Consider the following 15,994-nt stretch of genomic DNA (forward strand, 5'->3'; position numbering starts at 1 on the left):
CCAAGTGCCTACTACCTGCAACAAACACTCAGAATTTTCTTTTCCTCTCTACTTTCATTCATTCATTCATTCATTCATTCATGTGTTCATTCCTCCCTGCCCACTTGCTTGCCTGCAGCAGATGTTTTTGGGGCATCTACTCTGAGCTGGGCAGCGATATACCTAAAGGACACAGCAGTAACATCCCTTCAGAAAGCCCTCAAGCAGCTTTCAATCTAATACGAAGATGTAAATTAAACAATCACGGAAATATATAGATACGAAATTATAAATTGAGGTACATACTGCAAAAGAAAAGAAAAGGATATTATGAAGAGTGTACCAGAGGCACTCTATTTAGATGGCAGAGTGTTCACTGAAAGCTTCCCTGAGCAGAAGCATTTACACTGGGGTCTGAAGGATGAACAGGTGTTGGCCTGGTAGAGGAGGGGAGAGGCCATTCCAGGAAAAGGGCATCACATTGAAAACTCTTTGAAGAGCAAGGGTTCACCACGTGTGAAATGCTACAAGAAGGTTGGTCAGTGGGCAAAAGGAAGCCCGTGGGGAGAGGGTGGAGAGATAGTCCCAGGACCAGATAGAACATGGCCCTAGTAGACCGAGAAAAGGACTTGGGTAGATTTTGAAAGGTTTTCAGCAGGAAGGGACATGAGGGCCATGCTGAGATTTTGTGCTTTTAGATCTGGAAAATAAATAGAAAGGGGACGAAAGTGAGAGCTCTGGAAGTAGAGCAGATGAGAGATGCTGGGGCCTCGTGTTGCAATGGTGGCGCCAGAAGACGTGGGTGATCTACAGGGGGAGTCGGGTTTCTGACAGAAGCAATTAAGTGGATGGAGGTGCCATGTAATGAGGAGGAGAAAACTGGAAGAGGATCAGGTTTTGGGGAGAGGAGGTAAAAAAGTCAGAATGAGTGAAGTTGGGTTTGAGAGATCAGAGTTTGCTCAGTTACTCTTCACAACATCAAGAGAGACATGAGGGGCGCCTGGGTGGCTCAGTTGGTTAAGCATCTGCCTTCGGCTCAGGTCATGATCCCGGGGTCCTGGGACCGAGCCCCACATCGGGCTCCCTGCTCGGCGGGGAGTCTCCTTCCCCCTCTCCCTCTGCCTGCTGCTTTGCCTACTTGTGCGCTCTACCTCTCTGTCAAATAAATAAATACAATCTTAAAAAAAAAGAGAGAGAGAGAGACATGAGCTTATGGCCTTCTCTCCAGGGTATCCGTTTCAGTGTTTGCATCCCAACAAGAAGGACGGTAAAAACAAATATTTATTGAGCATCTACTCTGTGCCAACATTCTGTAAAGTACTGGGAAGTCAGCAAGGAACAAGGAGACATGGAAGGACGAGGAGTAAGTCCTGGGGATGCGACGTACAGCATGGTGACTATAGTTAACAACACTGTCTCCTTAAAGTTGTTCAGAGGTAAATCTCAGGTGTTCTCACCACACACACACACACACACACACACACACACACACACACACACACAATGGTAACTATGTAGATGATGAATGTGTTAACCTTATTATAGCAATTATTTCACAATATGTACATATATCAAATCATCACGTACAAATTAAACTTACAAATGTTATTTGTCGGTTACATGTTAGTAAAGCTGGAAAAAGTAAGTATATTTAGAAACAGCTAACATGGAAAGCAGTAGAACAGAGTGGTGGAGATGATGGTCCTTGGGGTCTGTCTGCCTGGCATCAAATATTTCACTGAGCGGGGGCTGTGCTTCTGAACCTGTAAATGGGCAGATGACTCACCTCACAGAGTTGTCCCGAGGACCACACCAGACAATGCTGCTAACGCATTTGAGCATAGTGTCTGGCACACAGTAATGCTAAAGAAATGTTAACGATTTTTGAACATATATTTACTAAGTGTTGCAATCTAATGAATGGAGAAGCTAGACACTGAGCAAATAATTTGAAGTGATGAATTGTTGGATCCCTCCGTCTTACTTTTCAGAGTTTACCTCTTAGAATCGTGAAATGGGGGGCGCCTGGGTGGCTCAGTCGTTAAGCGTCTGCCTTTGGCTCAGGTCATGATCCCAGTGTCCTGGGATCGAGCCCCGCATCGGGCTCCCCGCTCCGCGGGAAGTCTGCTTCTCCCTCTTCCACTCCCCCTGCTTGTGTTCCCTCTCTCGCTGTGTCTCTCTCTGTCAAATAAATAAAATCTTAAAAAGAAAAAAAAAATCGTGAAATGGCTCCTCCCCAGGAATTCTCCAGTCCTTGGTGAGTGACAATCTGTTGAGCTCTGCTGGGGTGTAACGTCTGTGGTTTGTGTGTGACACCACCCATTTCTCCACACCACCAGTTCCCTCGACTGGCAGGCTCAGCAGCCGGAAAAACAGGAAGAAGGCAGTCTGACTGGGGCCAGGCATTCCTGCCTCTGGTTCAGGAGTCAGAATGTTCCCCAGGGCTCACCCCTAGCAGCCCCCACACCAGCCATTCTGTGCTCTCCAGAGGCTGTGGTCTTCAGGCCTTTTAGCATCTTCCTCCATATGCCTAATAACTCTTTATACTGCTCTTCTTGATTTATTCTGTTTTAGGTGTGAGCTGCATGCTTCCTGTTATAGAAGATTTAGATCTCTCTCAGCTCTCCCCCCTACTTCTACCACCACACCCACATTTTTCTATCCCTCCATCGTCCCAATGTATTTATGATTTTGTTAGCTCTATATTCGGTGCTGTCCAAATGATACTGTGTAGACACGGCTGAGCTACGTAGTTTGCTGTGATAACTTTCCCTTGTCACCACAGTTTGTATTTCGTGGAATTAGTCATTGTTTTTTGTTTATTTGTTTTATTTGGTTTTCTGTCTTTCCCCCTTATTCATCCTCAGATTCTCTTCTCCGAAACTCATAATACAACCAAACATATTAGGCATTCTACTAATTTCATCTTGACAAAATGCTTTCCCAGAGGCTTTTTCACCAGCTCCAGCTGCTCCAGGACTGGCTGGCCCTCAGTGTGCAGCACTGATCCGGCCTTGGGATCTTCCTTCACGAAGGTGGAAACTTCCTCTGTCCCTTTCTTGTGTTGGGTCCTCTGTCTCCTGGATCCCCTGAATTCCCTTTTTCTGGTTCACTCTCTTGTTTTAGATGACTTAGAGTTCTTTACTTTGTCCCCAGCCTTCTGCACTCTCACTGTAATGGCCTGGCCGTGGTTCATTGTCAGCCATCTGTTGGGCCTCCCAAGGACCCTTTCGATCTAGACTCACATGTCTTTCCATTCTAAGATATTTTATTTTTTTAATTTACTTTTTATTTTTTTTAAAGATTTTATTTATTTATTTGACAGAGAGAGACAGCGAGAGAACACAAGCAGGGGGAGTGGGAGAGGGAGAAGCAGGCTCCCCGCTGAGCAGGGAGCCCGACGCGGGGCTCAATCCCAGGACCCTGGGATCATGACCTGAGCTGAAGGCAGACGCTTAACGACTGAGCCACCCAGGTGCCCCTCTAAGATATTTTCTTGAGCTATTGCTTTGGTTTTTCTCCACTCTGTTTTCTCTTTCTGGAACATAACGTTTTTACACCTTTGATTTTTTTTTTTTTTTTGGCTGTTCATCCTTTAAAAAAAATCTTTTCCCGGGGCACCTGAGTGGCTCAGTCAGTTAAGCGTCTGCCTTCAGCTCAGGTCATGATCCCAGGGTCCTGGGATCGAGCTCTGTGTCAGGCTCCCTGCTTCTCCCTCTCCCTCTGCCCCTCCACTCATGCTCGCACTTTCTCAAATAAATAAATTAAAAATAATAATAATAAAAAATTAAAAAATATTTTTCCTCCACTTTTTCTTTTCTTCCTCTTTTTGTTCTACCTTCTGGAAGATATTAACTTCATTGTTCAATTTTTCTGTAGTTTTTCATTTTTCCTATCCATCATTTGTGCCGAGTTAGTTTTCACTCTTTGACTATTCTTTATAACAACCTGTCCTTGTTTCATGGGTATGATATCTTCTCTTACGTCTCTGATACTAATATATTAAATGGAGTTTTCGTCTCTCTCCCATTCTCTTTCTTCCAAGATACTTTTTGCTCTGTCAGAAAATAGCATACCTCAAATGTAGCGGCTCCTGGATGTCTACCTATATTTAAGAGTGAGGTAGGGGCGGCTGGGTGGCTCAGTCGGTTAAGCCTCTGCCTTCAACTCAGGTCATGATCTCAGGGTCGGGATCCCTGCTGAGCTGGGAGCCTGCTTCTCCTCCTCCCACTCTGATCTCTGTTGCTGTTTCTGTCTCTTTCTCTCTCAAATAAGTAAATAAAATATTAAAAAAAAAAAAGAGGGGCGCCTGGGTGGCTCAGTTGTTAAGCGTCTGCCTTCGGCTCAGGTCATGATCCTGGGGTCCTGGGATTGAGCCCCGCATTGGGCTCCCTGCGCTGCAGGAAGCCTGCTTCCCCCTCTCCCACTCCCCCTGCTTGTGTTCCTGCTCTTGCTGTGTCTGTCAAATAAATAAATAAAATATTTTTTTTTAAGATTTTATTTATTTATTCATGAGAGACGTTGAGGGGGAGAGAGAGAGAGAGAGAGAAGCAGAGAGAGAGGCAGGCTCCCAAGGAGCAGGAAGCCCGATGCGGGACTCGATCCCAGGACCCTGGGATCATGACCTGAGCCGAAGGCAGATGCTTAACCATCTAAGCCACCCAGGTGCCCCTAAATAAAATCTTAAAAAAAAAAAAGAGTGGGATAATAAGAGAATGCTATAAGCCCTGTGTATGTGGGGGAGGGGTGGTTGTTGGCCATCCCTTGTGCTATAAAGTGATCTGGTAAGTCTCTGTCAGTATCTTTAGGGCTATTATTAGTGGCTGGTGAAAGCCCCAGGGGAGGCTTTTCCCTTTTCTTCACTGTGGTATGAAACTGGTTGCTGATGTCTGAGAGACTAGTAGGGGAAAAGTATTGTTAAGTGTGCAAAATTTCAGTATTATCTTCATTTTTAGTAGGGTACGCCATCCTTAACTAAGCTAGAAACTGTTTCTCTTCCCCCAAAGAAATCTGCAGTGCTCTGCTAAAGAGAGTTCGGAAAGAATGTCTGTAGCTCTAGAGGTTTTGTTTTTTTTGTTTAAATAGGTCTAGTTTGGAAGCGCCTGACTGGCTCAGTCGGTAGGACATGTGAGTCTTGATCTAGGGATTGAGGGTCCAAGCCCCATGTTGGGTGTAGAGATTACTTAAAAAAATAAAATCTTAAGGGGCACCTGGGTGGTGCAGTCGGTTAAGCATCCGACTCTTGACTTCAGCTCAGGTCATGATCTCAGGGCTGTGAGATCAAGCCCTACATGGGGCTCCATGCTGATCGTGGAGCCGGTTTAAGATTCTCTCTCTCTCCCTCTACCTCCTCTTCCACCTCTTGTGCTCTCTCTCTCCCTAAAAAAAAAAAAAAAAAAGAGAGAGAGAGAGAGAGAAAGAAATATTTTCATGGGTATTATTTAACGCACACAAACTTACTTGGTTAAAAAACTTAGTAGGAAGTACATGTTATTCTTCCCTTATTGCAGATAAAGGCATTAAGCTCATAGATGTTGAGTTTTTTTTTCAAAATCACGCAGCAATTTCTTGAAAGAGCTAATTTTTTGCTTCCTGAAAAACTTTGGCTATTAAAAGCACAAGCTCCCAGGATCTAGAAAAATCATCTTATACCCGGTAATATCTGTTCCTGTGTCCCATCTTTGCGAATTGGGCTCTCCTCCAGGGATCTGCCCTTCTGTCTTGAGGGGTGCTCTCCCACACCAGTGGCTCGCCACCACCTTGAAGACCTCTGTTTCCTTGCTACCAGGGAAGGCTGTAGGTGGAAAGTGCAGGTCCAGCTGTGTGACCTTGGGCAAGTCACCAACCTCCATCCAGGTGCTTCGGTGCACTCACTGGTCAAGGAGAGCTAGCAATAGTCCCTACCTTATAAGATCACTGCAAGGATTAAATTAGTAAATATATATAATTCTCAATAAATTTTAGCTATTATTATTTCATTTTTTTAAACTCTGGGGTCAGAGATCCTTATTTATCTTCTTTTGAAGTGGTATTTCCAGCACTTCAAAACCTTCCACCATAGGTAGCTCTCCTATAGTTTGCTGTAGGTTACACACAGCAACGGCATATAATTCATGGCATTGATGGGAGAAAGCACTGTTCTAATGAAAATACCTCTCAAATATTTTTGTAGCCATACACCATCTTTAATTCTGAAAACCTCTCCTTGTCTCCAGTTTTGGGGGCATAACCCGCCTGTCCTATCAGACTTCATTCCATTTAGGTTAAGCTTTGAAATTACTAAAAGACACATTGGTTCCATTTTTCTACCCTGTAGATTTTTTAGATTCTGAAACAGGGCCAGTTCTGCTTCTGATGGTTGTCTTCAATAAAGCATAAAAAGCAGAGCCCTGTTCCATATTTTACAGTCTCTGCAGTTGGCAGAATATCCTTCCAGAACGGCCTCACCGTTTTGCACCGTGGCTTGCTGTTGTCAGACGGCATACCTCTTCTGCTAGACGTGCTTACTGCCACACCCCTGAGGAGGCTGATGGCTCCGAAGACCAAGAGGTTTGCAGGTCCTGCTGAGTCTCCTGGTCTGACCCTGCTTCGCTTCAATGTTTCTGATCCTGGTGTGCGCCCCCAGCCATTCCCCCTCTGCTTCTGTCTCAACATCTGGGTCCTCCACTCCCCTGGCCCAAGTAGCTTCGGCCTGAGGCAATAACTCCAGCCTCAAGACCCACAGCCCTCCCCTGGCTCTGCACTTCCCGGCCAAGTCATGAGCCAGAGTCTCCAGAGCCAATCCTTTGCGATGTGAACATTAGCTCTTACTTTTAACCAAAGCTTTTGGAAAGAAAAGCTCTACCTTTAGCTCTAGTATCTTAAAAAATCTCCTAATGATTTATGTTCAAAATTGGTGATTTTTCCCTTCCTACCCTTCTGTAGGTCAGTTTAGTCTGTCTTTGCGGCTTGTTTGTTTCTTCCGATTGCACAGACTTGTAAAAAAATTAATCTTGAACTTGTGATGAGGGAATTGCTAGTTCCTCTGTATTTTCACTTTTGGATTTCTTCTTGTTTATGAAACGGGTGACCTTTTTACTTTTTGGAGAAGATGATGACACAGGGCCCCAAGGTTCCAGACGTTTAGGAACAGCAGAAGTGGAAGTGCTGGGGTGTTTGTGGGTGGCTCTGGTGCAGAAGGCCTTGAGAGGGGCCTGGGAAGGAGGGGTACTCGACAAGTCTGTGGAGCAGGCGGGCGTGTATCGCAGAAGTCACTGGTACGGTCTCACACGACTTGGACGATATGTCACAATAGTTATTTCTGATAGTAGTAATGGCTGCTATTTCTTGAGAACTTACTATGCACTGAAGACTTTGCATACATTCTCACAGTGGACCCTGTGTCGTCATTGCTTTTAGACCTCCATTTTCAGATGAGGACTCCAAAGTATAGAGAGTTTAAATAACACAGCTAAGGCCACACAGCTGCAAAAGGCCATAGGCCTGACTCCAGCGTCTAGGTATCAGGGCCTGGTCCCACTCTGCTCTTCCTCTGGAGCCTTCTGCCTCTTGCCTTCTTGCCCGTCCTCCCTGCCCCCTTGCTCTTGCCTCACACCTCCCTACTTCCTCAACTGTCCTGCCCCCAGATCTGTGTATTTTCCCCTTAAATCATTTACCTTCTTTTATATCTACCTTTTCACCCTCTGTTCAGAAGGTTGCCCCACAATTCACAATCACATTTGGAGGAAAGCTATGATTCCCAAAGTGCATCAGCAGATGTTGGAGTGCCTCCACGTGGTGCTTGTTGTCTAAAACTAGGCTCTGGACCCTACAAAGACACCTCAAAAACAAACACACACACACACATATCCTCCCCCCAAACATACAGAAGCCCACACATGTGCGTAAACTCACACAAACACGTAGACACACACAAACATGCATGTAACTTCCTCACAGACACATACATAACCCCCCCACACACATGCACATGCACGTAAAGATGTACATAACCCCCACACACATGCACATGACCACATACAAACACACACACAAATCACCGCACGAGCACACAGGCGTGCACACAGGCACACACACATGTGAACCCATACTCTCAGGCCCACTTGCTGCCTCGGCTCTGCCAGACCCTGTCTTCCTTGCCTCCCTTTGGAGGCCCTGAGCAACATGAGGCTGGGAGGAAGTGAAACCTGCCCTGACAGGAAGTGAAAACGGGATGGTGAGGTTTTCTGGTGCTTCTGACCCAGCTGTCAGGGGACTCGGCGAACAGTCTGCAGTTTCTGGAGCTGCTCTGAGGTACCTGGGATCCGCTGGGCTGGGAGTCTAGCTCGTGAGGCTCCGGTAGGTAGCTGGGACGCAGGCACTTGGGCTCTGTTTACCTGCTGGCAGCCCTCCCTGCCCCCAACCTGAAGCAGGTTTGTGCCTTCCAGTGGGGAGGAATGCATAGCCTTGCTCCACAACAGGCTTTTGAAAATGGTCGTGGACCCAAGGACATTGGCTCAGAGTTACAGGTGCACATGGCCTGCTTCTTTGTTCTTACTCTGGGACCAAACTAGAGAGTCTTCATGCACCCTCTTTTAAAAGTAAAAGACAGGGGCACCTGGGTGGCGCAGTCGTTAAGCGTCTGCTTTCGGCTCGGGTCGTGATCCCAGGGTCCTGGGATCGAGCCCCGTCATCGAGCCCCGCATCGAGCCCCGCATCGAGCCCCGCATCGAGCCCCGCATCGAGCCCCGCATCGAGCCCCGCATCGGGCTCCGTGCTCCGCGGGAAGCCTGCTCCTCCCTCTCCCACTCCCCCTGCTTGTGTTCCCTCTCTCGCTGTGTCGCTCTCTGTCAAATAAATAAATAATCTTAAAAAAAATAAAAGTAAAAGACACTTTTCATGAGGAAAGAGATGAAGTAAGTTTAGCGACAAGTGTTACAGGGATTATTTTTCCTGATGCTCAGCCAGCTTTGGCCAGGACGGGTGTTAGATAAACTTTTGTCTGTCAGACCAGGGAAAGTCCCTAGATGCTGGGCCACACAACTACTTCTGGGGTCTGCGGAGAGGAGAGGGTGGAGATTGTGGAACTTAGTGGCTTCTGCTATGTGTGAGTAAGGAGAGAGGGAAAAGGGGCTGGGGCCATTGATTGGAGGATGCAGCATGGGATGGGTGGGAAGGTGACATAAATGTCACTCTCCTCTTTTAGCTGTTGGCAAACACTGTAGTCTGAAGAGAGGTTCGAAGCCTTGATGAAGTTGCAGGGGTTTTTCAAAAGTCCAACTCTCTGATTAGGAAGGTACAGCCCCTACCATAGCTGTGGTATTAGAGTAAATAGTATCCAGTTCCTTCTGAAAATTCCGTCTTGGTATCTGATGTAGCTTAGAATAATTGAATGTTAGCCCTGGAAAGAACCTGGGATATATTGTGTTCCAATGATTAGCAAGCTTTTCACCTTTGTCATATCCCTGCATCTCTATTTACTTAATATCTTTCTTTAAAAAAAAATTTATTTATTTATTTGAGAGAAGGAGTGAGCCAGAGAGAAAGAGAGAGAGAGAGCACAAACAGGGGGAGAGGGAGAGGGAGAAGCAGACTCCCCACTGAGCAGGGAAGCTGACATGGGGCTCCATCCCAGGATCGTGAGATCATGACCTGAGCCAAAAGCAGACGCTTAACTGACTGAGCCACCTAGGCACCCCTACTCAATATCTTTCTTTCAATTAACTTATTTTTAAATTTCTTTATTCAACCTAAACATTGGTATCTTGTATCACTGATGATACCTGTATCACACTTTGAGGGCCACTGATCTAGTGTAATTCATCTTTTTCACAGGTGAGAAAATTGAGACTCATCAATATTAAGCAGTTTGCCCAAGGTCTCATGGTTAAAGACATACTAATTTGGGACTGATCTTGAGGTCTTCCAATTTATAGCCTTAATTCTTTCCAGGATACCGTATCATACTTTCAAGTATGCAGAAACAATTCTTTTATATATTTTATATATATATAAGTATATATATATATAAGTATATATATATATAAGTATATATATATATAAGTATATATATATATATATATATATTTAAGTACTCTCTATACCCAACATGGGGCTCAAACTCACAACCCTGAGATCAAGAGTCACACGCTCCACGGGGCGCCTGGGTGGCTCAGTTGGTTAAGCGACTGCCTTCGGCTCAGGTCATGATCTCAGAGTCCTGGGATCGAGCCCCGCATCGGGCTCCCTGCTTGGTGGGGAGCCTGCTTCTCCCTTTCCCACTCCCCCCTGCTTGTGTTCCCTCCCTCGCTCTCTCTCTCTCTGTCAAATAAATAAATAAAAATCTTAAAAAAAAAAAAAAGTCACACACTCCTCTCACTGAGCCAGCCAGGCGCCCTGTAATTCTTAAGTGTGATTCAAATAAATGACCTAACAAAGTCCTAACATAGTGCCTGGCATGAGGAGACCCGATAGAGGCAAGTTTCTTTCTTTCTGCCCTTAAATCCTTGTTCACTGCTAACCTGGACTAGCTGCTCTCTAGAAGATTTTAGCATCTTTTAGTGCTAATGTTCTGAAATATCAAGATGATATATCTTGGTGTGGCCATTGAGCAGTTGTTGTGCTATGCTAGGAACTCAACAAGCCTCATTAAACCAGGGATTCAGGTCTTCTTTTGTGGCCCAATTTCTTCTATTATTTATTTACTTTTTTTCTCTTCTTTTTTCTTTTTCCTTCTAATATGTCTGTTATTTGGGGTTGGGTTTCCTGAGCCAATAATCCTATCATTTGTTTCTCTCTTATTTTGTCCTAATTTCCAAAAGAAATTCCATCTTGTAATATTGCTAATAAATTTTTAAAATTTCAGCTTTTGTATTTTTAAAAAGATTATTTATTTGAGAGAAAGAGAATGGGGGGAGCAGAGGGCGAGGGATAGAGTATCTTTTTTTTTAAATGATTTTTATTTTTATTTTTTTATTTTTATTTTTTTAAAAGATTTATTTATTTGGGAGAGAGAGAATGAGAGAGATAGAGAGCAGCACGAGAGGGAAGAGGGTCAGAGGGAGAAGCAGACTCCCTGCCAAGCAGGGAGCCCGATGCGGGACTCGATCCCGGGACTCCAGGATCATGACCTGAGCCGAAGGCAGTCGCTTAACCAACTGAGCCACCCAGGCGCCCTTTAAATGGTTTTTAAAATTTATTTGTTGGAGAGAGAGCACAAGAGAACACAAGCAGGGGGAGCGACAGGCAGAGGGAGAAGAAGGCTGCCCACTGAGCAGGGAGCCCGATGTGGGACTCAGTCCCAGACCCTGGGATCATGACCTCAGCTGAAGGCAGACACTTAACTGACTGAGCCACCCAGGTGTCCTAGGAGAGAGAATCTTAAGTAGATTCCTTACTGAGCGTGGAGCCCGATGTAGGGCTCATTCTCACAACCCTGAGACCACGACTGAGCCAAAACCAAGAGCCGGACACTCAACCAACTGTGCCACCCAGGTGCCTCTCAGCTTTTGTATTTTTTTTCTTTAAATTTTTATTGTTATGTTAATCACCATACATTACATCATTAGTTTTTTTTAAAGATTTTTTATTTATTTATTTGAGAGAGAGAGAGAATGAGAGATAGAGAGCAGAAGACGGAAGAGGGTCAGAGGGAGAAGCAGACTCCCCACTGAGCAGGGAGCCCGATGTGGGACTCGATCCCGGGACTCCAGGATCATGACCCGAGCCGAAGGCAGTCGCTCAACCAACTGAGCCACCCAGGCGCCCTACATCATTAGTTTTTGATGTAGTGTTCCATGATTCATTGTTTGTGTATGACACCCAGTGCTCCACGCAGAACGTGCCCTCTTTAATACCTATCACCATGTATTTTTAATTTCTAAAAGCGTTTTCTCATTCTATTTTTTAATTTATTTAATTTATTTTTTTTATTTTTTGAGAGAGAGAGTGAGAGCACAAGCAGGCAGAGCAGCAGAGGGAGAGGGAGAAGCAGGCTCTCCGCTGAGCAGGGAGCCCCGCTGAGCATGAGCCCAGGACCCTGGGCTCATGACCTGTGCTGAAGGCAGATGCTTAGTAACTGACTGAGCCACTCAGGTGCCCCTATTTTTTTTTTAATTTTTAGGTCATCTCTACACCCAATGTGGGGCTTGAACTCACAGCCCCAAGACCAAGAGTTGCATGCTCTACAGACTGAGCCAGCCGGCCAAAATATAAAAAATTATATATATTTTTATAATTCCCCATAGTTGTTTTATGGACACAGTATCTTTTCGTATCCTTCTTAGGATATTAAGTATGGCTTTTTTGAAGTTTTCTTTTATTTCCTGCATTGTCTCTCTTTCCCTTTGTTTCCTTCTCTCTGTGTTTTTTTTCTTAAGTTTCTTTACCATGTTGGAGGCTTTCTTTATATGCCTTGTGATCTGTTGCTCTCTGACGATATTTAAAAGTGAAACACTGAAAATCTGATTGCAGTGTCCTCCTCTATGTGTGAACAGGGCTCCCTAACTGAAAAACTCCACTTTTTTCAAGGATGGCTCATGGTGACTTATTCTTTGGGAAACCCCTTCCGGTCTGTACCTGGAGGTCTTTTCTCTGCGGGCTTGGAGAATCCTTCAGTATGCTGCCTCCTGGTATTCTGAGAACAGAGTGGGAGAAGGAAAATCAGAGTTTAACATTTAAATCTGTAGATTTTCACTAACCTACTCCCTTCTTTAGCCCTGTTGGGTTTCTATGTGAGCAATTTCCTCTTCCAGGCATCCCAATGTCCATGGGTGGCCCGCCAGGGCGGCCAGCCCTGCTCTCCCTGCTTTTGGTGGCAGCGATGCCTTTCTCCTGCTCAGCCGTATCCACAGATGAAGCACGAGTGCAGCTGTTGATGAGAGAGAAGATGATGCAGCTGGGGGGGCAGCTGGTGCTGACCGAGCAGGAGGAGCTGGCTAACGGGAGGCTCATGGCCCTCAAAAAGGCCGAGGTGGCACAGGCCATGAAGAGCCAGAATTTCCCTCCCAGCATGCACTTCTTCCAGGCCAAGGATCTCATCGAGAAAAGTGAGGTGTTTAATCTCCTGAAGAAGATGCCAAAAGGTAGAAGCTTGGAGAGGGTGGTTTGGGGGTGCTGGGTAGGTAGGGGGAACAAAAGTTAGAGCTAGCATTGTTACTGGAGCTGTTGTTCTAAAGGGAGCTGTGAGGAGCACGGGCTGCCTCAGCCCGTAGAGCGTGTGACTCTTGATCTCAGGGTTGTGAGTTCAAGCCCCACACTGCGTGTGGAGCCTACTTTAAAATAAAAATAAATAAATGGAGCGGCGAGAACCCCACTCTGCACCTTTGTTCTTCCTTTTTTTTTTTTTTTAAGATTTTTTATTTATTTATTTGAGAGAGAGAATGTACATGAGAGGGGGGAAGGTCAGAGGGAGAAGCAGATTCCCCGCTGAGCAGGGACCCCCGACGTGGGACTCGATCCCGGGGCTCCAGGATCATGACCCGAGCCTAAGGCAGTCGCCCAACCAACTGAGCCACCCAGGCGCCCACCTTTGTTCTTCCTTGGCAAACTGGGAAGGGCGTGGTCCAAAGTGGCTGCTGGTTTACCCTGGAAACCAAAAACCCTGCTTGGGAGGGGACTCTGCCTCAGAGACAGGAGGGAGTGGGGGCTGGGCATTACCGTCTTCCCTGATGAAGTGGATGCATCCGCACATACGGGAGTATGTGGGCCCAATAGGACCTACTGCTCCCTTCACATCTTTTCTCGCATCTGCCTCTTCTGCCCTTTCTCAGTGGCTAAGGTACCCAACAGGGTATGGTATGAACGGGCATTTCTAGTATGGTATGTCTATAGTATATTTACATTTCTGTTTGTTTTAAGATTTTATTTATTTGAGAAAAATAAGATTTTATTTATTTGTGCACATGAGAGAGCACAAGCAGTGGAGAGGAAGAAGCAGGCTGCCCATCAAGCAGGGAACGTGATGTGGGGCTCGATCCCAGGACCCTGGGATCATGACCTGAGCCGAAGGCAGACGCTTAATCCACTGAGCCACCCAGGCGCCCCAGTATATTTACATTTCTATGAATAATAAAATAATTACAATCCTGCACATGCAAATAGCAGTTTGCAGCTTACAAGGACTTTTCTTTTTTTAAAGATTTGTTTAGCTATGCCTGGGTGGCTCAGTCGTTAAGCATCTGCCTTCAGCACAGGTCATGATCCCAGGGTCCTGGGATCGAGCCCTACATCGGACTCCCTGCTCAGCAGGGAGTCTGCCTGTCCCTCTCCCTCTGCCTACCCCCCGCTCACTTGTGCGTGCATGCTTGCTCTCTCTGTCTCAAATAAATAAATGAATCTTTATTTGTTTATTTGAAAGGGAGAGCACACACACATGTGTATGAGTGGGGAAGGGGCAGAGGGAGAGAATCCCAAGCAGACTCCCTGCTGAGCACAGAGCCCAATGTGGGGCTCCATCTCACCACCCCATGATATCATGACCTGAGCTGAAACCAAGAGTTGGACGCTTAACCAGCTGAGCCATCCGGGCACCCCAAGGACTTTTCTATACCTCTTTTATTTTAATGTTAGAAATAAACAGACTAAACAAAAAAACTGTCAGGTTGGTAAAGTAACCTCTCCACTTGATGGAGAACATAAGGTTTAGACAGGGTGACCTGCCAAAGCTCACACAGCTGGGACCCCTAAGCAACCAGTGTCAAGGCCAGGAGCTAAGATGGAGCAAGAAGAGCAGAGTGACAGTGTATACTGTGCCTTGAGGAGCTCGGAGTTGAAATTGGTGTCAGGTCTGAAAGAAGCATGGGGCATGGAAGGCACCTGCGGGCCAGAAGCTGCCTAGATGCGGGCCAGAAGCAGGGAATGCAAACGCGGCGTGTCGGGCGTAGGGGAGCAGGCTGAGACGATCAGGACCAGGTTGGGGGCAGGGGCTGAGGCTCCTTCCTATTACAACCCTTCACACAGTGTTGGGTGGTGAGATGGAGCCCAACTTGAACCCCAGTCTTCTGAATCCAAGCTTGAGGCTCCCCCGCCCCATCAGGCTTCCTCTCTTGAATGAGGTCACCATGCTTCTGACTAGCGAGTGAAGCTCCCTTCCTACACCAGAGCAGGGAAGGCTTGGGCCAGCCCGGGAAGACAAAGGCACACAGAGGCCTGGAAGGTCTTTGCGCCAGAGTGGGGATGGTGTGTCATGGGCATTTCCAAGGAACTCCACCAGATAGACATCCTTGTGCTTCTCACTTCTTGTCCAGCTACTGTCCTCGTGGCCCCTGTGCCCTTGGAATGTGGACTTCACCTCTTTTGCCTTACGCTCACCCCCGTCCTTCTTCCCTTTCCAGGGGCTGCCTTACACGTCCATGACTTCGGCATCCTGAGCATGAACTGGCTGGTGAAGAATGTCACCTATAGGCCCCACTGCCACTTCTGTATCACCCCGAAGGGGGCCCTGAAGTTCAAATTTGCTTATCCAACACCCCCCACCCCAATGCCAGCAGAGTGTTCAGAGTGGGTTTTGCTGGAGAAGTATCGAAAGGAGATTCAGAACGTCACTGAGTTTGACAACGGGTGAGTGTGATTGGGAAAGAATGTGTCTCGCTCATCATAAGTAGCGGGTGGTGTGCGGGTGTGTCTTCCTTGGTGCAAACCTGTATATGCAAATCTGGCCTTAAAAAAAATCAGGAGGCTTTTTCTTTTAACTTTACAAGATACTTTGCTTCACAGAAGCATTCAAATAGCAAGTTCCTGGTTCATTTAAAATCCAATTTGATCTGTAAGAGGTATTAACAGTAACACTGTTGTTGCATCAGATGAAATTTGTCTAAATGCTTAATATCAGAAAGATGAAAAGCCCAGCTCCTGGAATAATGACAGTGCATTTGTGAGGGAACACCTTGAAAATGTGATAGAGCAACTTCCTAACACACTTGTAAAGTGATATTATAAGTAATAACTGTTTTCATCATAGAACCATCTATAGAGTGCTTTTGTGAGCTTACTGCCCTTTACGAATAAGAAACGTGAAGCTCAGCATGGTTAAGGAAGC

At 46.1% G+C, this 15,994-nt stretch overlaps 1 protein-coding gene across 2 annotated transcripts in view; it reads left to right on the plus strand.

The window, feature by feature from the left end:
* The first annotated feature begins 8,173 nt into the window (after positions 1-8,173).
* Positions 8,174-15,994, plus strand: part of ADA2 (adenosine deaminase 2) — a 28,423-nt gene continuing 20,602 nt past the window's right edge. Inside the window, exons 1-3 of one of the 2 annotated variants that reach the window (XM_028121079.2) lie at positions 8,174-8,271; positions 12,711-13,040; positions 15,291-15,516. In XM_028121079.2, the coding sequence (XP_027976880.1) occupies positions 12,719-13,040; positions 15,291-15,516 (548 nt within the window). In that variant the 5' untranslated portion in view covers positions 8,174-8,271; positions 12,711-12,718. Of the gene's footprint in view, positions 8,317-12,710; positions 13,041-15,290; positions 15,517-15,994 lie in introns of both variants that reach the window. The other variant, XM_028121078.2, reaches the window with a different exon arrangement.

This window comes from Eumetopias jubatus, unplaced genomic scaffold (genome assembly GCF_037043125.1).
Source record: "Eumetopias jubatus isolate StellerSeaLion01/CBP00866 unplaced genomic scaffold, mEumJub1_p1.0 scaffold_8, whole genome shotgun sequence".
NCBI lineage: Eukaryota > Metazoa > Chordata > Mammalia > Carnivora > Otariidae > Eumetopias > Eumetopias jubatus.